The sequence below is a fragment of the Cololabis saira genome, chromosome 3, assembly GCF_033807715.1.
Source record: "Cololabis saira isolate AMF1-May2022 chromosome 3, fColSai1.1, whole genome shotgun sequence".
Lineage (NCBI taxonomy): Eukaryota > Metazoa > Chordata > Actinopteri > Beloniformes > Belonidae > Cololabis > Cololabis saira.
Window position 1 is genome coordinate 30,844,444 of NC_084589.1, and position 23,704 is coordinate 30,868,147.

Genomic DNA, 23,704 nt, shown 5'->3' on the forward strand with positions numbered 1-23,704 from the left:
CAGAGGCCTCTGTTACAATTAATAATGGATGAAAAGAGACAAGTTGTAATATGTGTGTGCACAGAGACAAACAGAGATGAATCGACCTCGTTGGTTGTGTGCGTTCTGATAACCCCTGATGCAAGAAGGACGCAGCTCGTGTATAAATTGTTCATGTATAAGTCTACAACATGCGATGCAGCTGCAACACAACAGAAACAAAGCATAAGATCTTGCTTTCAAGTATTATCTGCTTTTGTTGTTTCAAAGGAGGAATACCAAAACAGCAAGCCAGCACACAAACTTCATATATATTGTGCACTTTATGGACTAAAGTATTCTTCACAGTACCTCTGCTAACATTTCTGTAGTTATTGCTGTAATTAGACAGAGAGAGCTTTCATACAGATCTGTTGGTTTGCTGCTCTGTTGAGTGTGGCTGCAGCTGAAAGTAACTCCTTATTTAGCCTCATTAGATTAGGTTTACCCGAGAGGCAAAATTAAACAGGTTTTATGTTTGATCGACCCCCGTTTCATTTAATCTAATGACATCAGCAAGAAAAAAGGGATAATAGGAAACTATTCACTCTAAGTCTCAGTCTCAGAAGTATACTCCTGAATAATACTCCTGCTAGAGCATGCTTTTGTACTTCTTAGACACTCTTTCTTTAGTTATTTAGCTTTTATTTAGTTAGTTAGATTTGTAGTTAGTGGATGCTCTTAAACTATACTAACTGAATAATCATTGAGAAAGTACTCTGGAAAATAGAAGTAGTACACAAGCATGAACAGATCAGCCCAAAATTCAGCTGATGTCGTGTGTCCTCATCCTGAGTTTCCAGGACAACAGCTCTGTCGCTTCAAGCCGCAGACACACAGCTCTGGTGGAGGCCTGTCGTTTCCAGCAGTGGAACATCAGGAGGAGGCCCGACAGGTCAGGGGTGGGCAGCACTGGTCCTCCTGCGCGTTTAAGGTGCCATCCTGCTTAAACGTACCTATTTCAGATGAAATTAACATTGTCAGCTTGCCATCAATGTCTGCACAAGTATGACCAGACCTTCCCACCCCTGCGCTAGATCCTCTGGAGTTGCAGGGTGTGTTCTCCATGGATCCCGTTCCAGTTCAGCTGGGGATTGCCAGGTCAGATTGGGTCTGACTAAGCAAATAGTGTTGAGTTTGAAGATCAACTCAAAACCATTTACTGTTTTCAGGGTTCATTGTTTTCCTATGTTGTGTCCTGGACATGTCCTGGATATAGGTGGAGAGTAGCAGCAGCATAAACGACAGATACAAGACAGTAATTATGAAGTGGTGGCAGATCTGGTAAAAAAAAAACTACATTTGTTGTGAAAATTAGTAAATCTTGTGAATCATCCTTGTGAAAACGAGTGACTTCAGAAGTAATTTGTAAAGTCCTTTTTTTCTTTAAAAAGAAAAGGAAAAAAGTCATCTTTTTACAGAGTGGAAGGAGAAAAGATTTTATTAACGGATATTTTTGTCTTCCCAGAAGACCCTTCAGATTTATGCAGTATTTCAACTCTGTTAAAATTGCATCATGGTAAAACATTAACTTTATTAAGAGAAATGGGAATCATGTCCCAACTTTTATCTTCCTTATTATTACTTCTCGTAGTTCTACAAAACCTTTGTCCCTTTATCTTGCACACCATTGTTCATGCAGGAACACACTTAGGACAGGCAAACCAGGCAAACCATAAAAAATAGGTTTAATATAGCCTTAATGATCCGTCCCCCAGAGGCCTTAGCTGATGTTCAGACACTGAAAAGGGCATTAAATTCCCACAGAACTGACAAAAAACAACATAAAACAGCTCCTGGAATCTATAATGACTGAACAGCATAATCTATACCATAAATTAAGGGTCTTTCATGTTTTCAGGAAAATAACTAAATGTTACAGGAATCAAGGTGCGTCACTGCGAGTGAACAAATTGCCAAACACCTCCAGGTGACGATTTGATAAGGTTATTACAAAGGTCACGGCAGAGCAGGAAACTATGCTGAATAATTATTTATTAGTCTGTTCCTCCCACTGTCCTCTGTTTGCAGGTATAAATAAGACGGCAGCTAATGAAGATACACTGTTATTGCCACAGAATAACACCAGACAAACAAGATGAATTTTCTCCTTCTAGCAGTTGCGTTGGGGCTTGCAGGTATGTATCACCATTTTGCATGTAAATTAAAACAGGTGGATATCACAGCAGTTATTTATAGTTTCTTTTTTTACACCTGCTGGGTTTCAGGAGCATCTCCTTTGAAGGACAGCAGGGAGTGCCAGCCTCACTCCCGACCGTGGCACGTCCGGCTGGAACGTGGAAGAGCGTATTGCAGCGGAGCTCTTATTGACAAGTGGTGGATAGTGACATCCTTTAGCTGCGCACAAATGTATGTATAGAGACTGACAGCACCAAATGAAAAAGTCCCACTTGCAGTTAATTAAAATGTGTTATTGTGAGGAGAGACCTTTTTTTGTTTAACTTTAATCACATGTGGCCGTGGTAAAAACCAGACAAGGGTGCTTGAATTATCTCCTAGTGCAGCTATTTTGGGGCTGGATTCAAGTGCTCCAGCCTTTTCATTGTGTGAGCATCTGTCTTAGGCTACTCAGGACTTTCACCCAATTTTCCTGGAGTAATTAAAAAGTGGAGTGTGTGGTATTTTTTTTCTTCCCCCACCCTCTCTCACAAAAGTGATTCATTGAAAGGTCAGACATTTTTGTCAGCTGTTCTGTTACACAGCTTTTTTTTTTCAATAGCACTGAGAGCATACTAATACATTCTGCTAATAAGGTTGTGTCAGATGAGTCAATCATTCATTGTGATCAGCTTTGTCATGATGCTGTTCTTGGGGTCTGCGTTAGAAAGGCTCAATATTGTTGACTGATGTAGAAAATCTCACTTGGGTTCCTGCTTAATTAAAGCTCATTTATCAGCCTGCAGCTCACGTCTGATTAAGGTATACCGCTGCTGAGCCACGGGCATGTTTCTGCCCAGCGCTGGGGAGATCAGCCTGACCTTTATGAATTCCCTCCTCTGTCCTTCGGCAGGGCCAGCAACGCTGTTGCTTCTCTGGGAGAACATGACCACAGTGTGGAGGAAGGCACAGAGCAACGCATCGACGTTGCTGCCGTGACCTATCACAGCCCCTACCGCTCGGCTCTCCACAGCCTCGCCATGGTGCGTCTGGCCCAACCGGCCCGCTTCAATCAGTACGTCCAGCCCATTCCTCTGCCCAGCCGCTGCACAAAGCCAGGAGAGACCTGCTCCGTCAGTGGTTGGGGATCCACCATCGCAAACCACAGTAAGTGGAGTGTACAACCTCATGATAACCCACAGCTATAGTACAAACGTCCTTTGAGTCTTTATTCTGAACATGTGATATAGCCAAAACTTTCTTGCTCAGATTTAGATGAAAAATCCTGATTGAATAAACTAAATACAGTATTAATTCCATCTTTGTTGTTGTCATCAGAGAGGTCTTTCTCTCAGTTTTATCCCCACCTCCAACGCCACACACTATTTAAAAAAAGTACAAGGGATTCAAATTTCATATTAGAAAAGGTAGGAAAACATATTTGTTCTCTGTCTTGACCATATTTAAAGGTTGATACAACTTATTTTTTCTCTCAGCATGAAACTGGAGAAGCAGTTACTTTGGTTTAGTTCAGCATAGCTCAGTTCATATTTACTGGTGGGCTTAACTTGGCAGTAAATGCAGAAACAGAGGCAGAAAACAGGGGAAGCAGAAGGACCTATTCTGTCCAGAGATCACAAAATCAGACTTGCACAGATAATCCTTTGCAACTGCTCATTTGTTTAATTTGTACAATTGGAAAAAATAAATTGTTGCATATAAACTTCCTCTTTTCACAGAGTGACACTTCTTTCAGTGCCACCTAGTACGTCTCTGTGACGCTGCACAGCTATGATTCCTCTTCAAGGTTTTGCAAATGTATGAATTCCTTGTTAAAACACCTAATACTCTTCTCAAAACCAGACATCAGAGCACTAAAAGCACTAATTTCTGAGAGTTAAGCTTGAAGGACCTTCTATTTCAGGGGAAAGGGGAACGTTAGACTTATCATCAGGGAGAAACATGCTCGCTTCAAAGCGCATTGATATTCTGGTCACAGCAGCTCTAACAGGGCATGAACGCTCCATCCTAATCACGGCCTTCTTTAATCATTTCATAATTCCATGCCAAAATGCCCACTTGGTGATCACGAGTAATTAAAAGAGGCAAACCTTGAAAATATTCGCTCAAAATGTAGACCTCCACTGCAGGAAGTGGGAATTAATCCCTGGACCTCAAAAAGAAAAATATTGGACATATGATGGTACATGTTATATCATCAGATGCTGACAGTGTCTTTTTTCACTTTTTACCATTTTTGGGGGTTGCTAGAGAAGCTTGTCGTGTTTAACGTGTTGATTTGGTTTTACCAAGGCAGACTTTCCTCCACACAGACCTCCCCATTTATCTGGTTTTGTGACACCATTATAGCTGCTTTTTGCAATATTGTGGACTCAAAGTGGGGTTCGGGGGGCAAGAAAACTTCTCAATGGACACTAACCAACACTACCCACTGATGCACATTCACACCATTTACACCATCAGACATACATATCAGAGACCTCTAAGATTTGGATAGTTTCAGAGACTCACAGTAACAACTCAACTCTTTTTCTAGATAACCCCTCTCCGCGCCTGAAGTGTATAAATGTGCCGGTGGTGGATGACCAGACCTGCATGAGCACCCTCCCTTCGTACATATGGGGACCAATGATGTTCTGTGCAGGTCGAGCAAACACAGATAACTGCCTGGTGAGCATGAACACACACTCAGGAAACCCATGCACTTAATGACTCCACTTTTACTTCTATTTCATTCATTGTATTTTCATTTGATTCAAACACATTCCCAACCAACTACTACAACAGAATAATATATTCTGCTCTTCATCTCTAGGATGATCAAAGCGCTGTGCTGGTGTGTGGTGGTCAGCTGCAGGGCCTGACATGGTATGGAAACGGCTGCGAGCACCCTGCCTACCCCTCAGTGTACACCAAGCTGTGCAGATACAACGGCTGGATCAACGGAGTGATGGCCAGCAGGCCGCCGCAGACAACACACGTTCCACCACATAAGACGACATGAATCTGCGGTGGCACATGTCAATCCGCAGATTAAGTAATAATAAACTGCTCCATTCTGGAGAAACAATTAGTGACTGACCCTACGGTTTACATGCTACCCTTATTTTATTTTTTCAAATTGTTATAAAGTTGGATTTTAGATAGGACTGCCAAAGATATTAAGAAATGTGCATGTACTATAAATGCTAAAATAAATGTGTCCATCTACACTTTATGTTTTAGTCATCATTTTTATTACATGCTCCCTTATTTTTCCTCTGCAACTTCCACAGTTCACTGTTGCTCACTCGCTCATATTTTTTTTTCTCATTTGGGGTCACTTTTTGCAGACACAACTATAATCTACAGTGGTGCATTTAAATGGTTTTGTGCAGTCACTTTTGTTGAATCAAACATTAAAACAGTTAATCCCCTATCTGGCAGCTCCTTGAATAAAAGACAAGCATCATGAATCACGTTGAGTGTCATCTTCAAAAAAAAAAAAAAAATCAATTTCCTAGATATTTCCTCTAAAGTTAAATGGAGATTGATTTGACATGAGACATGATTATATATGCTTGATAGATGTTCCACTTGCTGGATGTGGAAAGGCATATTATTAGTGATGTGCACCAATGTTGTTAATAACAGAACAAAAAAAATAATGTTTGGGTCAAATCTGTGCCACTTGTGGTTTATGAGGCGTTTATTGTAAGGGATATGGTAATACTTTGGTTTTCTTATGGCCACAATTTTTTCAGAATTAAAAAATGGACATTTCGGATTTATTTGGTTTATTCTTGCACTCTAAAAAGTAATTCAGTTGCCTTGTAAATATAACCATTTAGAAAATGTATATAAGCTTAATAAAATCTCTAATTATCACGTATGAGATTGTTTTAATTGCAGATGCCAAAATAAATGAGTAAAAATCCAACTGTTAATTTTGTGTAAAATGTATCTATTGTTTTATTTAATTTCATGAGAATAAATTAGTTTTTGATAAACTGGTAATATTTTTTAAATATGCTCAATAACTGTGGGTGGGTTTCCATCATAATATTTGAGAATGGATTAGTTATACAGATGACTTTAACTAAATAGAATTATTAATGATTCCAACTCAATATCTTTAGTCTTTTGTGAAGACCCACCCATTAGACACAGTTACCTGCCTCTGATTGGCTAGAGACACTGAACTTTGACGTCAGGCGCATTTTCAAATCCAAGCGCAAACGGAGGACACGGAAAAGACGAGCAATGAACCTTTCCAGCCATTTCATCAAAAAGAGCAGCAGTCTTGGTAAGTAGACATCCAACAAATGTTAATTAAATATTGAATGTGTCTGCATATTCTACTTGTTTAGTTGGACGTGACACTAGCCATGTTTCACATGATGCTCGTCTGTTTCAAGGCGGGAGGGCAGAGTAAAACTACCCCCCCGAAAAAAAGACTTTACCCGTTTCAACCATTTACAACAGAACACGCTGTGTATTATGACATTCATTGCCTACACATAATTGTAGGCATTTGACGGTTATATCACCGTGATTTTAAAAATTAAAAATGTGATATTAGGTGAAAGGTCCGCATATGAAAATATTGTGTAAATGAACCTTTCGCATTTCGCTCCGCGAAGGGTCTATTTTCTTCCGCGGTGCTTTTTCTCCTCAAGCAGCCATTATGCATCCACCATTGCATTGTCTGCTGCATTTTCATGAACAAAGTTCCTTCAATAAATCTTCACTGTAATATTCTGAACTGGGCTAGGGTTATTCTCCTCGAGGAGGATTGAAATTAAATTAAAATATTGTGTAAATGAACCAGTCGCATTTCGCTCCGCGAAGGGTCTATTTTCTTCCGCAGTGCTTTTCTCAAGCAGCCATTAGGCATTCACCATTGGATTGTCTGCTGCATTTTCATGAACAAATTTCCTTCAATACATTTTCACTGTGATATTTTGAACTGGGCTATGGTTATTATCCTTGGGGAGGATTGACATGTTGAGTCATTTAGATTTTTAAGTAGATTTTTTCATTAACTACATTTTTTATAATTAGTATGACAGATATTAGTCAACGTTTTTGAATGAAAGTAACATTAAAACAATCTGTTGGTTCCCTGTTAACACTATTGTATTTATCATCCTTTTTCTTTTCTGTTTTACAGTTAATGGAATGGAGGTGTAAACTCTGCACATCTGTGGAGTCATCAAAAGGGACTGTTGGCTGTATGTAGCACAGCATCAACATTTAGAATAATACCTTAAACATCATCATTGCATCATTGGTGAGATTTTATTTTGCTTTATTCCATGACTGCATCGGTGAAAGTTGCTCATTGTGTGTCTATAAAACGAAACAGCCTGAAAGTGAGCTCTTACCAATTGTCTTAATGTGTGCAGGATGCTGCTGGTGCTCCTGTCAGCATAGAAGAGGAGTTGTCCACAGAAGTGATGAAAATCTACCTGCTGCCGAACCGAGGAACTACTGACGTAGGCATTGTGATTGAGGGAATCCCTGTCCTCACCAACCTTGGGGATCTTAGCAGAGCCTGCTGCCATCTCCTGGGACTGACCTACGTCTTTGATTTGAAGTACCCCGCAAAGCTCAAACATAGCTTTGAGGTTTTCCAGAAGGTGCTGCTTCAGCTAGACCCTCTACATCTTTCACCCAAAGTTCAGAGACTGAAGAAATGTCTTCTTACTTAGTTAAGGAACTATGGTTCAGCAAGATGCTCTCAGGTTTAAAGGTATCGTCTGTTTGCTGCCACTGTTCCAGATTGTGATTGAAGAGTTCTTGATGTTCACTGAAAGTGGATTTGTTGAGTGACAAATGTTTTAATATGGAGATAACTTTTTTTTTTTTGGGGGGCGGGGGCGGGGGCGTTTTATTGTTTACATTAGACTAAGACTACAATCGAAACTGCCAAACAGCCCATGGCTGTGACTTACTGTCATTTTAAAGGGCTCATAGTTCCTGTTGCACTGTTGGATGGATGCACAGCACGCAAGCACTTTTACCTTTTCTTTTTTTGTTTAACCAAAGTGAAATGTTAAAGTTTTATACAATAAAAATAATTGACTGTATAATTGCCTTGTGTACTCATTTTGACAAGGGTGAATGAACATTTATTTTTATAATTATTTATTTATATAAAATATATATATATATATATATAATTAAAATAAATATATAATACAGTTAATATTGGGTATAGGTAACACATTTGTTTTGTTAAATCATACACTCATATTCAGTCGGATCAACCAAGCATTCCCGTTGTATATACTCAATATTTTATGTGGTTTTGACTTAAGTTTTCTTTGGCATATTTATGCACATCTACTCAATTTTTTTCATACCGAGTTACTTAACATTGCTATTTAAATTAGCTTAAAGGTTTTAATTGCACTTACTCAATTTTTTAGGTTTATTTTACACAATTGCATGGCAGTCAAATTTACTCAATATGTATGAGTGTAAAAATGTTTCACCCATTTTATTGAGTAGGTAGGCGTTTTTGTTTTTAGAGTGTGGTTGACATATATGGTGTGGTGTGGCTGACTGTATCGAATCTGGCAAACAAATGACTACAGGCCAAAGGCCACCATTCCACACTGCATGTGGCTCACAAAAATGTGGCAGGTGTTGGAGCTGAGCGGCAGCCATATTTCTATCTGCGTGCAACTCCTGCTGCTGCATGCCATTGGTTGTTAGGATTCATCAAAGCAAGTGTAATTTGCAACGCTCACACACACTCATACATACACACATTTTTTCATGTGACTGAAGCTCCTTAGACATTCACTTATTATGAAACAGTGGAAGCAAATGAGAGATGCAGCACGTCACACAATCACAAACTCTTCCAAAGAATTTTCAGCAATAATACAAAACACCACTAGGGGGCGATAAAGCCCAATAATACGGACACGCAGGAACGCAGAGAGATCATAAAGTAAAGGGTCAGAGTGTGGGCAGGGGGACACGAAATTCTACACTTTTTGAGTTTATAAACGAACTCTCCAAACACAGCAAGACATTTGAAAAAAATATGCTACAGCAATAAACAGGTGGATGTGATCCAAAATGACCAATGCACAAAGGAAATGGAAAGCACATGGAGGGAGATACAAATAATGCAACTGCAATACACACACATACACACAGGCACATACACATGAAGAATATACCCATGTGCACACACTTGCATCCAAAGTGACTGACAGCTGTGTCCATAATCACCCAAACAGAGGGGCCACTCTGCCATCTGCTCTCAGCATTTCTCGCCAGCTCCTCACCCCTCTCCTCCCTTTTTCTCACCTCAGTGGGAGACCAAACAAACTGAGGGTCTGACTTTGGTCGCCAGGGTGTCACTTTAGAAAACAGTGTGATATTTGGGGGTGGCGGTCGGGTAAAACCCCCTATGTGTTACTTCCTTTCATAAGATTTTATAAAGTCAAGGATACACTGTATGTTGAGCTTGGTGTTGTGCTTGGTAAATGATTTTACAAATGCTACAGTTGTCATTTAATTTCACTTATAGGAGATAACTTATGAAAGTTTATTTTCTTGTAAGATTAGCTACATAAACTATGTCTCTTTACTGAATCAAAACGGATGCTTGACGAGCACCTTGTTCCACAGAAGCTTTACCCGTCTCCTCTGAAGAGTAAAAACATCTCTGCAACTCTACACCAATCTTCTTCTTCTTCTGTGCTTCTGCAATTACCCGAGTTATTCCCTGTAAAATCTTTATAAAAATGAACATAGCCTTCTGGTAAAGTGACTCAAACTTGTTCAGTCAAGTTTAAAAGGGAAAGTTCAAGGTGAAATGATCACAAACAGCACCAGAAAGGTAACATTGTGAAACTGAAGTTTAACAGGAGCTGTATCAAAGAACTGAGCACAACCAACCAATAATAAAGCAACCGCAATATTTTGAATTCACAAGGTACTGAAACCTTATATCCTAGAAGTGTCTGGCTCTAGGGCATAAATACATATTCTAGATCCAATAAACTGAGGCCTAGGCTTCTGTGGATTGGGCTTTTCCACAAGCAGGATTATGCAACATTTTTATTTTTGTTCCTCATGTTGTACTGCTACAGGAGGCTTGTGGCTTCATGGAGTTATGGGTTTATGGTGGATGTGTCGAAGGTGTCCTAGCAGAGCATTGTCTTGCAATGAAATTATAAATGTTAACTTGTTGTGACTCTTCGGTGTAATGATAGATAGTGAGCACCTTTATACAGTAGGTTTTAGTGTTTCCAATCTAATTAAAAGTGGAAGAGTCATGTTTGCAAGGATCTTAGTTCTGGCTAACTTTCTGAAGAGAAGCAGATTTAATGTTTATATCTGTCTGTGAAGACAAAATTACAATTTTAAATAGATACTTGTTCATAAACAAAAGTACAAAAGAAATGTTAATGCACAAAGGAAACAATACAAGACGGTTTAATTAGCATTCTTCAAATCCAACAAGCTAAGCTCATGCTGGTGCTCATTCATGCATTCATTCATTCATCCATCCATCCTAACTAGCTGCTGTTATCTGCAGAGGCTTTCCTCAGCATGTTTCTGAAGTCTCATTTTGAGCACAGAATGAAAATCATTAAAAGGAAAAAAAATAACCCTTGGACGTTTGGGACAACATTAAGAACAGTAGAAATATTAATTGACCAAAGTCGCAAATGTTATTAAAATTACATGTGCATTAGGCCTGCATGAGTTACATTCACTTCCATAAACCTTTATGCAGAATTTAAAGGGCCGACAAAACTGGAAGAGACATATTTAGTGTTGATGTCTCTGACTGACATCCTGGCGTCCTCTCTCTCGGCTTGGTAACTTATAGCGCGCTTTGCTTTATTAATGTTTATCCTTCCTTGTACACTCCTGCAACCAGCACATTATAAATTGTAGCTAAGTTTCTATAGATCCTCTCAACCTCCTCCTCTCTCTTTTGGCTGCCATAACTCAGGCATGCGTGCCTGGCCTAGCCTGAAAACAAATATCATCCTCAATTGCCTAAACATCATGTTTTAAAGTGATTAATGGGGGAATTAAAATGAATGATGACCCTTTGGTGGAAATCTTTTTTCTGGGGGTGTGACAGAGCTTATCAGTGGTGGGTACAATATCTGCAGAGTAAATACAGGGCTTCTCCTTCCCTTCTTCCATCTCTTTCCATCGCTCCATTTCTCTGGCAAACTGTCACCATCACTCATTACCAGCTTACATTCCCCACATTCCCCCGTGGCACCTGGCTCTGAGAGGAAACTATAACGCACATTCACAAAACCAGATAATGTGCACAAAGTACTTTTACACTCGCAATCCTCCATTATATGCTTTTCTAGAACCGACAGGTTTTTTTTCACAGAGATGTAAATGAACACCGCGAGCTGACTTACAGTACATTAACACAAGCAGCTGCATTTCTATGTGTGTGTTTTTCTCTGCAACAGGCAAATGGCTCACTGAGGGTAGCACAGGCCAAGTCAATCACGCTGGATCTCTCCCTATCGTTCCATTGAGACCCTCGGCTCATCAGGGGAGATAATTAGTCTGAAAAGCTTTAATGATACTCGCCTAATAGCTACAAGAGCACACTGAGAGAAAGCAGAGTGTACGTGTACATTTGTACGTGGGATGCGAATAGTGCACAGATGTGGGATTTGTCTCTGAGAGGCGGTGAGAAAAGGAATAAATGATTAAAATTGTGTTTTGTAAATACATGTGTTTATAAGTGTGTGTGTGTGTGTGTTTGCAGAAAGTGATTCAGTAAGATGTAAACTGAAGAGATAATGAATGCTGCAGATATCAGGCTCACACCCACACATGCGTGGATACACTTACAGCAACACTTACCAAGCTTCTCCCTGCTCCCTCCATCATTGTGAACACTGAGCTTTGAGTTTGCTCATGCCTTATGCACAATGCAGCCTTCACACAGAAAACCACAAAAACATTGTGGATGTGTGTGTTCATGTGTGCCTGACAGACAGGAAGATAGAGAGGTAGGGGATGCATTATGCATTCATTTTGGAAATTGCTGCGAATTCAAATGAGCATGTGCAATTTTGTGGATGTGAACATTTTAGAACAAATTGCTACAAAGTGCGCTGCTACCATGGGCAAAAATACTAGATTTAAGTCTAGAAACACCAAGGGGGGCATTTTCTGTGGTAAACTGCATGTACACCGTTTAACAGATGCATCTTTTTCAGAATCTTTGAACATTTTTCCAAAAGGTAAAGATTGTGTTTGCAGCTTTAACTCTATATGATTCATAGATGGAAGATAGTTTGATTGTAGCACAAACATTTTGAGAAACAAAATTCAAAATATGGGACTATTTATAGACACGGGCACAGGGTTCCAAAGGGTCAGGTTTTCACCTGTAAAGTCGCCTGGAGAGACACAAAGAAGACAAAAATCCCACAAACACATGTAAAGCGACGAGACAGATCATAAGAGATGCAAAAGTAGCATATGGAAATAGAACCTGAGGACAAAAAGTTTGTAAACGGACTCACAGTGAGACAGGAACAGACTAAGAAGAATGTTGAAGTATCAGAAAAAGACATAATACAGTATGTCATGCTCACAATGACATACTGTATTAAAGGACAAAATGCCTTACAATGACCAAAAGGAGATGTGAAAACATGCTAATGAACCAAAAAGAGATTATGACTTACAAACATAAGTGTTAAATGGTGTGCTTGTACATAGTGTGATCCGTTTTTGAGCGATCCGTTCTGTTAATCACAGCATCTAATAACATGCAACACATTTGTTACGCCCCTCTGCATCCCTGCTGGCTTTGCTGCATCAGTGCAGGAGCCGATGCTTCATTGGCTGCACCTGTGAGGGCGTGGATATTACGTCCCTGGCATGGGTTACATGAGGCGCACCGATCCAGCTGCTGTTTGCTATGGTGTTTTTGGCTCTGGGTTAGTCAGGCTTCTTAAAGCTAAATGTCAAACTTTAACAATAAAACCTTGACTTTTGGATTTGTTAGTTCAGACTCCTTTATACTGTATGTATGTCTATGTGTATGGCACCATCCTTTCAAAACACGCAGATTTAATCTATTCAATCTTAAACTCCAGTACACAGCTCACCTTTTAACACATTTGTTTTCAATATAAATGTAACTCAACCCTGAAGCTGGTTCTGTGGCTCAAACAACCACTTTCACTTTGTGCAGGAGGTTGCAGAGCAAACAACGAAAGCAGTGGACCGTATCAGTGGTGTGCAGTAATAGAGCGCCATCGACTGATCCCAGAATACTTTGGTGCATTAGGTTTGGGAGGGAGACGTCACACCGAATTGTAATACTGCTTTTGAACTGATGGAGACGTACCGAGAACAATAAACAAACACCGTTGAGCGTCGACATACATGCATTCTCGGTAATGGATTTCTCAAAATGGAGAGACAGAGGGAAACCCCACCGGGACCCCAGTTGGCTTCTCTTACAATTGTTAACATGCTACTCTAAAAGCACTGGAGACTGGCGCTGTTGCCATGGATGCATGCCAGCTCATCCTTCTTTTCATGTTGACATTATTCCCGTGTTTGTTTATTTCTATGATGGACTGGTAACACTCACTGACACATACCAGAACATGTTGTTTCCTGTGCAAAACCATGCCTTGAAGTGTCAGTTTGAAAGTGTGCATTTGTTAGGAATGCAGCTAGAAAACATCACCTGGAGGCATACTTGGCATCATGAAGGCAGACAAATAATACATTGTGATGCAACTGAAACACATACGCGGTGTGTGCTGCTGTAGACAGCTGCTCCCAACAGCGATCAGGTGAATTCTTATGCAAGTCTTACATATGTATACATGCACGCTTGACACAATCAGGCAGACAGAGATGTCCCATCAGCAACAGCAGGGGGACCTGACATACTCGCCCTGAATGAAGGAGTCCACTCACACATCAAAGCAAACCTGGAGAGTTCCCTCCTGCATAAAAGCATCATCCACAGAAGACTGGACACAAATAGTTTTTCTTCCTTGAGACGGAACAAAAGCTGTCTAGAAGCTGCCTAAGCGTTTAGTCAATCAGAGTTGGTCCAATCTCAGCAGACCTGCTGTGAAACAGATTTCCACTCTATGCCAGAGAAACATCAATAATAAATCAACAGACATGGCGTCACCTCTTGTGCACCGTAAGGTAAAATATTAAAAACAATATCTGAAACTGTGTTATCCAGCCTGTACAGAAAGCAGCTAATACATACAAAACCCGAGCAATATATGCAGCTTCATGAGCACTCTGCTGCTTTACATATATTTGGTTGTATGTCTGAGGATCGTGATTGAACTCAGTGAATATTAAGATCTTATTATTATATAACAGTAGATAATAGGAGAGTTGGGGAGTAAATAATTAACAGCTACTGTAATACCCAAAGTGAACAGCTTCGAAATATGTCACGTAAAATTTTAAACAGCCAATTTCATCCTTTTTTAACAGAAATATCAGATTTAGATGTGAAATTCTGCCGTACTTTGTGTCAGTAAAAGCACATCGAGTCTGTCTACTGCGAACTCTCACGGAGATTTATTATCTTTTATGCCGTTTTTTTCAGTTATGGAAACAAAATAATGGGAAAAAAATGCATATCTTAAAATAACTAACAAAGTAGTTCTGTTGAACTACTGTAAGACAAATTTCCACAATGTTTAATTTCACTTAGTTTTGGCACAAAACAACATTAACACTCCAAGTGCATGATTTGTGCCTCACTGATACACTTTAACACCAGATGTTTACACCAGGCTGGATTTCCTCCAACCCCCTACCCCTGGCTCCCACTTTTCTTCTTGTTTTGTTCTTTTTTGGTATTGCTGATATGAGAGAGCTTATCCTCCCATCTATTTTAGATAAACTGTGTTGCTACCAGAGCAAAATGTATCATTTCCTGTGTAAGGGGTCTCAAGTCTGAAGGATGTGGTTTCCTGAGAGCCATAAAAACAAAAGTAAAATCTCCCAAGAGCTGGGTACAGAATGAATCCATGTGTGCCAACAGGAAAACATGCTACTATTACTACTACTACTACCACTGCTATTACTACTACTACTACTACTACTACTACTAATAATAATGATAATACTATATGCATTTGCTGAATTAGGATGAGGATATGACCTTCTGTACTTGCAGAGGTGCAGCAGCTAAACTTTGAAACACAATACATAACCCCGACTCCAACTAAAGGCAAAGGTCAGCCTCACATATGCATGTGTTGGTGGCAATTTTCCGAACTATTCCGCAACACAACGAGTAGACACACACCCACATACACACATACAATGAGAGCAGGGTGGGATGCAGTTCACATACAATTAGTAAGGAATGTTCACCCCCTCTGTCCCCACCCAGCATGTGGTTCAGAAATGTCACTGGCATGAATGCAACTCATGTACTCAACGATGGCTTCATACAGTGCAACATTTCAGAAATTTATACCGTTAACTCATACGATGCTTGTGTGAACATATTGATGCGATACGAGCGAGGCAGTGGAAGGAGAAAGGGGGAAAATTCTTGAAATATTTTATTTACACCAACACCCAAAACTACAGTACTTAACATGGTAAAACTTCTCCCACAAATCCTGCACTTGTTCCCATGTTTTGTGTTCTGTGTATTTGCACTCAGAAAAAGACGGAGATTATGCAAAGCCACGTCCTCTGATCCAGCATCAAATAATGTGGACAAACCCGATAAGCTGGGAGGGATCCAGCTGAGAAAAGTACCAGCGCTCCAAACGTACGTGTGGATAGTGGATACAGGAGGACCTGACACAAGAAACACACTGATGCTGAATGTATAGGTGACGGATCGCGCGCATGCTCTCTATTCAAGCACCCAGAAGCTTTGTGAGGTCTCTATGGTTCTGTAAAGTAGTCACTGTAAAGGTTTTATCCTTTCTTTTAAGAGGTAAAGGAAGTAGGTCACAGCAGTGGCTGAAAGGCATAAATGTGAAGCAAAGGTAAAAAAGGGGAAATTGAAAAATTGAAAAAAGGCCTCTTCATACACTTCCGCTCTTATTTTACAAACCAGCCAAAATGCTGGACATCGGATCCATCCCACCAGAACAAGAAACGAGAGTGAGCAAGCATGCAGGAAAGAGGAAAGGGTGAGTTACAAGGCCAGAGCTGCATTAGAAAGTCAGTGGGGCATGGGATTATAATTATCAGCAGCCCTCCTGGGATGTCTTAAGTTGCTCTTAGTGTCATTGCCTTTGCAGTTACAACACACAAGGGAACACGGGGAAGGACAGGGATTTGGGAGAGCGTAGGAGTGATACAAACAGGGATCTTTGCTAAGAAATTTGAAGCTTGGCTATCGGCTGTCCTTGGGGACATTTTTGACATACTTAACGTTATCAGAGACAGAGAGTTCAATTATTAACCAGCAAACAAGTCAATCTGGTAACATTTTGATGTACCAAGACTCTATATGTGTATAACTTGTTAAAAACGTCTCCGTACTTTTACCTATTCGTTCAGCAAGTAACCAGAGAAGACGTTTCCTCCCAGTAAGCTTCTACTTAATTCTGAGTCTCACCATGAACTTTTTCAAACACACAGGTTCATATCCACAATTCAGAAGAATTTCAATGATCCTGCTTCAGTTCCATCTTTAGTTCTCTTGTTATGGGTTTATGAGGAAATAAGTGAAAAAAATACAATCTTTGACTATTGAGCTACGTTTGTTGATATTCTGGACGTCCCACTCCACAAGGACAGCAACGCCTTCAATACAACAACTGAATGCCAACCTTTGAGCAGACATACACTTCTGAGAGCTGAAAGCAATCACCCAGAATAGCTCAATTAGAATATTCCCAGCGGCCAGTTCTTTAAATTATGCAGGTGTAAATGAGATAAAGCCACTGTAATGAGAGAGGGTTTTTTTTCCCTTCCTTCTTTTCTTTTTTGAGGGGTTACCCTACAGTACCTCTGACACCTCAGCCTCAGAGGGCCTTATATCACAGAGTGAATCCCAAATAAAACCTTCCAGCACTTTCACAGTTATACTAGTTTTACCTACACAATGCTCACATTTGCAGGTAGGGTAAAATAAACAAATAAAAATCCTCAAACATTTACATTTCCTTACAAGTGAGCCAGTTCTTGAACACTTGATCACTTTGGTGCCAGAGGAAAATGGCCAATCAATAGTTTTTGACTCTCAAATGACCTTTCAGATGAGGGCACTGACCACAATGTTTAAGTGTCACATACTAAAGTAATTGGCAAATTTCACAAGAAAAAGAAATCATTAAACTTTCCATCAACTGTAGCACATTGTGTTTGAACCGTCAACCTGGTTGTTTGACTAACTAAAAGAGCTTTAAAACGTGCCTCCCCTCAATGAAAGATACAAAACATAGACTGTGTTTACTCAACATTGTGTGCAGGGTAACGATTACTCATCAGCATCACTGGAGTTCTGGGGAACCTTTAGTAAAGGTGCTGATAACATCATCTATCTGCTTCATGGGCTCATGAGTACAGCTGGGGACTCGGGTTTAAATGAAGAGCTGAATTCTTCATGTTTTCCCTGATGCGTTATTTGCCAGCTCCTATTTTCTTTTCTTTTTTATTTACCTTCTGACATTGACTAATGGCATATTTAGTCAGAAGAGACTGCACCACGAATCAGCGAGAACCAGTTATCTTATATTTTGTTTGGTATTTGTTTTCCCTCCGCAGAAAAGCGGCTGATTCAGCTTCACGATACTGGATGTTATTTTCGAGAGCTCGGCTCTTGTCTGCTGCATGATGGAAATGCAGCCAAACTATTTTTTCTTTCTTGCACTTTTAAGTTTGGCTTCAGGCAGGTGTGCGTGGTGCAGATGTATGTTTTTTACAGTGAGAGATTAGCAACGAGGTCAAAGTCAAAGCATGAGCTTTGATATCCTTTCATTGCTCCCCAGCAATCAACATGCTTTCAGCTGCGCGCATCAATTCCCAAGTCTGCATTTGTGTATGTGTTTCTTTGGCTTTTATCCGCGGTGATGTGTGGATATAGTATTTTTCCAGTATAGAGGGTTGCCACTGATACAAGTGTAAGTGTATTTTATATCTGACAGCTGCTGGGGTGTAACGTTATCCAGTGGGTGGAGCCTGTAGCACATGCAGAAGTTCTCAGAAGAGTCGCTCTCAACAGCTGCTCTTCATTCCTCCGGGCCTTTCTCCCTCTTTCCTCTTCTTTGAGGAGCAACTTTCTTCTCTGATCCTCTCACTTCACTGGTCCCCAAGGGATTCTTATTGCTTTTGGCGGTGCTTTAAATCCAGCGTGGTGCGTGACTATATGAGCATTCGGAGTACTTTCTAACATATTGTATTCCATCAACTCGCCGGTGAACAAATCCATTTTTATCCTCCAGATTTTATAGTTCAACTCATGTGTATAATACAGTACTTCAAATTATGTTCAAGGGATAGTCCAGCTAATAATTTAACCCTGAAATGTTTTAGAACATAAACTGAAGCGTGTATGATCCTCCTTGTCAAAACCTTGTGTGTATTACTAAACAAATTAAAGATGACCTGATTTCCAAAGGCGGTAAAATCAAAAACAGCACATTTTTGTAGATATTTTAAGCCAACTTACTTTTTTTAGTTGTTTATTTTTTTATTTCCCAAATTAACAGTTTACAGATAACAGTTTTAGGAAAAAAAGATTGGGTCATGCATGATCATCACCTTTATCAATTATCAGAGCTTGCAACTCCTTTTCTGACAGCAGAAAAGAGTCTTCCAGATTCTGTACAGTAGATTTTTATTTTCCATGGTGCATACAGTATTGTTTTGAGGTCTCTGCAAGTTTCAAGTGAGGAGGATGCACATTTTTAAGTTTCTTCAGGACGATTTGTATGTTACAAAGCCACCCACTCTCCATTTTTTTTTTTAGCAGATGGTTAAAAAGAAATAGATATTCATATATTTAAGTGTCCATATGTATGGCTCCCATGGCACTACTGTAGCCGCAACAGCACAAGCCTAAACAATGAGCAATGTGCCCGCCTGCCTAACAGCTGGCCCTGCTGTATTTTCTGTTTCTTTTTCTCCACAGGAAACATGTGCTCTTCCATTTTAACTTAATGAGTCCACAGAAGCGCTCTGCTGCAGCTGACTTTACCAATGATGTCACATTTGTGAAACTGTTGCTGCAATACAGAGCAGTACCAGAACCCCATCCATCCATTTTCTATACCCGTTTTATCCTGTGCAGGGTCACGGGGGTCTGCTGGAGCGTATCCCAGCTCATTACAGGCGAGAGGCAGGGGGTCACCCTGGACAGTCATCGCTCTATCACAGGGCCAGATATAGAGACAAACAAACATGCACGCTTGCACTCACACCTACGGGCAATTTAGAATGATCAATCAATGTTGATTGTATGTTTTTGGACCGTGGGAGGAAGCCGGAGTACTCGGAGGGAACCAACACAGGCACAAGAAGAACATGCAAGCTACACACAGAAAGACTCCTGCCGGGCCCGGGAGTCGAACCAGGAACCTTCTTGCTGTGATGCAACAGTGCGCTGCTCAGTACCATAACTCCTGAGTTGAAATTTAAGCTTAAACTTACTTATTGTTGCTGTTAACCACAATTCCTTTATCACATTACAAACTTGGGAAACAACAACTTGAAAATACTTTTATCTCTTCTGTCCGGTTCCTTCTCTGTCAGCATCAGTTGATCTAACAACCAGTGATCTGCAGCTGGTTAAAGGACCTTCTAGCTGCTGGTTTGTTGGCCAAGACTCAGCTCCTTGTAATAGAAATTAGTAAACAGAAGAAAAAAAACCTTTCAAATTTGCATTCCCCTCATCACTGAAAACCACAGTAGTAAAGTAAAGAATCCAGATAATTAATCAGCTCATCAAGACCTAAAACTTTGGCAAAGGTTACGTTGGAGCTCAAAAGGTTCATTATTTTGAAGTCTCAGTTCAGTTAATGGAAATAAGAACAAGGAATTAATATTTCTTTATTTAGGCAATTAGGCTCCATTCAAGATTGCTTTATCAGGCTAACATAGAAACACACGGATGTAGAACGTAACCCCCTCCACCAACTCTGAGCCTATTGGTGGAAGCCGGGGAGGAGGTGGGATTGCTGACTGAGAGCAGTAGGGGGCTTGGCAGGCGAGACATCTCAAGGGCTTGTTGCTCCTTATATAGGTCTAAGAATGAGATTGAACAATCGGAACATTTGCATGCCATTATACAAATGTGCAGTCTGCTAACAAGTTCCAGCGCTCGAACGCCTTGCAGCAAAACACAACGTGGGTGGTAAAAAACTGATTTCACCTTAATCAGGCTTTTGACATTGCTCAGAGGAGATTACATAACCAGTACCTTAAAATACTTGCTTAATTATCACACTGAATTATATAAACAAATGAAATCATGCAATATATACTCACATTGAATCATTGATGCTCCTTATTCTGATTGGAGTGAGTCGCTGCAGTTTATTAGACTAATTTTTTGGTGCAGACTTCGTACAGTACAAGTCTTTTGTGATTCCAGTTAGTTATTTCAGTCAGTTAGTTTGTCCAGTTAGTTCAGCTGGTTGTTTTGTATTATTAATTCAGCCTGGACCATGGAAAGCGTATGTGACCTTGTGAATAAACTCGCTTATCTCAATGTTTCCACTTACTTGGATGAACTCTGTGGAGCGTCTCACACACGATCACAGCTCCTAATCTCCCATTAGATTTCTGTTTATAGCTTTAGTTTTGTTTTTAATCCGAGCCCTGTTGGATATTCATCTCCTTCAGCTGCATTTTCTCTCATTTTTCTCAGACCCAGCTAGAGTAAGCAAATAATAAAGAATAACCAATTAAAATGAAAACATGCCCAGCTGTGTCTTAATAACCACACATCCCACAGGAGGCCGTGGCACTCTGCAGCGATGAGCACTCACACACTCGCTGAGGCTCCTTCTGCGGGAGATCAGCTGCTTTTCAACTTAATGGCGAGCTCACTGATACAATCAATGAAACAAATCTCCCTTGCTGCGAGCTGGATATCTGAAATACAGCAAATAAACGCAGACGCGTACAGGTAGGTGCATACACATAGACACATACACACGTAGTGTGTTCCACGACTGCACCATAGTTAGGCCCCACAGGATATTAAACCTGCAGAGTGATGCAGATAAACATATTTATCAAACTCTTTCACTCTTTATCTCTGTTCAACTTTGTTCTTCTGTCTCTATCTGCTTCCATTTTCGTCAGCCTGTATTCATGTAAAGCAGATTTATGACATCTGAACAATTGGTCCTATTTTTACCCCTCATCGCCAATCACAACCGTCATTTCCTCTCATTTTTACAGGAACACCACCTTCTACGGCATCATCCCATTAGATCTGATTCCCTTCCCTTTTTGCAACGCTGTGATTTATAGTCTTTATCTAAATGATCTGTTTATGTTACCAGGCTCCTATTAAAATGTGTGGATTCTCAGGGGGAAAAAAACTAAAGGTTTTCTGTTCTTGAGAGAATAAGTTGGGTGTCCAAAATAACTGGCAAGCAAATACCTCTTAAAAAACACTAATTTGTCTCTTTCTTTTGGGCAGCCTTGTACTAAAAATATATCTTTCAATTAGTCACAGAGATTTGTGTGGTTCTGTTACATCAAGGTATTGGCTCAGAGTAGAGTTATCCAGACTTTTACATCTTTATCTCTACCAACAACTTCTTTAAGTTGTTGCAGCCAAAACTTTTTGCTTTTTACGAGTGGCTTTATTTTATCAAAGGGAATTATCCAGAAATACTCTAGTAGCACTTTGTATTATGTTTAAAATATAATGTTTTATATCCCAACTAGTAAACCCATATTCTTGCTGGCATCATCTTTGATTTTTTTTCCATAGTTGTAAGTTAGTAATTCTTACATTATCTCTGACTAAATACATCAGTCAAGAGAAAAAAAGAAAGCACACAGCGGTGAAACGACAGCCACATTACCAGTCCAGTATAAACCCTGGGTGTATTGAACCTGAAACTGAACCTGTTACTTCTACATATTTATGGTGTGGCGTTTTTTTCACGGACTTGTGCAAGTTTGACGCACAGTTTAATATGAGATAATACCTGACAGAGGGATCACTACAAGCGGGGTGCGGTCAAACTGCAGAAGAGGACAATATACATATTTGGGAACACAAGTGTGTGTGTGTGTGTGTGTTTTGAAGTGGGTACTGTAGGCTTTATCATACAGTTATATTGTGCTTCAAGGGTTATTGAGTATCAATGGTGTGTGAGTATGCATGGAAATGCAAAGTTGTTCACAGATCTCAACTGAGATGCATCCAGTGGAACATAACCAGCTGCTAGGACAGAAGTGTAAAGACATGGTTTAAAATTGTAGTATTTTGACCAAAGCATGTAAGAAACATTTCATTACATACCCCAAGAGGAAAAAAAAAGCCTCTTGTGTCCTACATTTTCATCTTTACATCCATGTTGACCTTCTTGCCTCATTACTCTTTGGGCAATGTGCAGGGTGAGGGAGCGCATATTGTCAGCAGAGCCTTTTTCAGCCTGGATTCATCTTCACAGCACTGCATATAAAGAGTAGTGGGCCTGTTTATGTGCGTACACTGAACTGAGCCAAGTGCTACTAAGTAACGATCAGATGTGGGCTGGGGAGACAGAAGGCACCGACAGTGGCTGTCATTCCTCAATAGGCTGATGCAAAATGGCTAAATCAGTATAAAGCTAGTGTAACAAAACCCAGTGAAGAGAGTAGGAAGACTCTCGGCAGGGAGACGGAAGGAGGGAGAGAGAAGAGAGGACTTGGACAAGAATAGCGGTAATCCCTTTCCTTGTAAGGAGGACTGAAAAACACTGATCCTCTTTTTCTTTGAAATGCCAAAGCATGAGAAGATCTTTTTCTCACTCACTCAAAGATACAAACACAGACTAACTCCACATATTCTTAATTCATATCGCACAACCAGCCTCTGTTTAACTCTGTTAATTCATGCATTTCTTCGTCAGTAATGCCATCACTGCAGTACGTTTCAGACAAGAGAAAAGAACGATCTTTCACTTTCCAAGGATGGGCTGGATTCTCTGTATTTGAACAACAATTCATAAAAAAAAAAAAAGTCAGACTGGAATTTGTCAAAATGCATACGGACAAGCTCCAAAGCTTCTGGCTTCTGTTCCTTGGACAGACGGGCAAAAACTGAGCTTTTTTGGAAAATCACATCGGCTTTTATGTTCACAGATGCAAAAGTGAGGCGCTCAAACAAAAAAGACGGGGGAGGCTTGGTTATGTCCCGGGGCTGCTTTGCTAAATCTGTCCAGGTAAAATGAAATCTCAACACTATCAAGGCACTCTGGAGTTAAAAGTGCTGCGAAGTGTCAGAAATCTTCATCTCAGTCCCAGGCCATGGGTCCTCATACAGGACAATAACCAAAGAAAATGGCTAAACACGAGACATTGGACTCTTCCTGATTTAAATCCTACTGAACATCTGTGAAAAGAGCTG

General features: G+C 40.2%; 2 protein-coding genes and 1 long non-coding RNA gene across 3 annotated transcripts in view; 2 read left to right on the forward strand and 1 right to left on the reverse strand.

The window, feature by feature from the left end:
* The window catches only part of LOC133436703 (apolipoprotein A-IV-like), a 298,467-nt gene that overhangs the window by 34,455 nt on the left and 240,308 nt on the right, over positions 1-23,704 (reverse strand). The gene's annotated exons all lie outside the window — the stretch shown is intronic.
* Positions 1,372-5,374, forward strand: LOC133436514 (trypsinogen-like protein 3). Its single transcript, XM_061717221.1, has 5 exons — positions 1,372-2,156; positions 2,247-2,388; positions 3,050-3,303; positions 4,694-4,827; positions 4,973-5,374. The coding sequence occupies exons 1-5, from the start codon at positions 2,117-2,119 to the stop codon at positions 5,159-5,161; spliced, it is 759 nt and encodes a 252-aa protein (XP_061573205.1). The 5' UTR covers positions 1,372-2,116; the 3' UTR covers positions 5,162-5,374.
* LOC133441074 (uncharacterized) lies at positions 6,132-8,220 on the forward strand. Its single transcript, XR_009782388.1, has 3 exons — positions 6,132-6,442; positions 7,310-7,429; positions 7,545-8,220. It is a non-coding gene; the product is annotated as an uncharacterized LOC133441074 (long non-coding RNA).

What these genes read in the sequence shown, in the direction of transcription:
- LOC133436514 (XM_061717221.1), top strand. Translation starts at nt 2,117, where the DNA reads ATGAATTTTCTCCTTCTAGCAGTTGCGTTGGGGCTTGCAG. An exon ending in ATCCACCATCGCAAACCACA is followed by an intron (nt 3,304 to 4,693) that starts GTAAGTGGAGTG and finishes CTCTTTTTCTAG; the next exon opens with ATAACCCCTCTCCGCGCCTG. An exon ending in CAAACACAGATAACTGCCTG is followed by an intron (nt 4,828 to 4,972) that starts GTGAGCATGAAC and finishes CTTCATCTCTAG; the next exon opens with GATGATCAAAGCGCTGTGCT.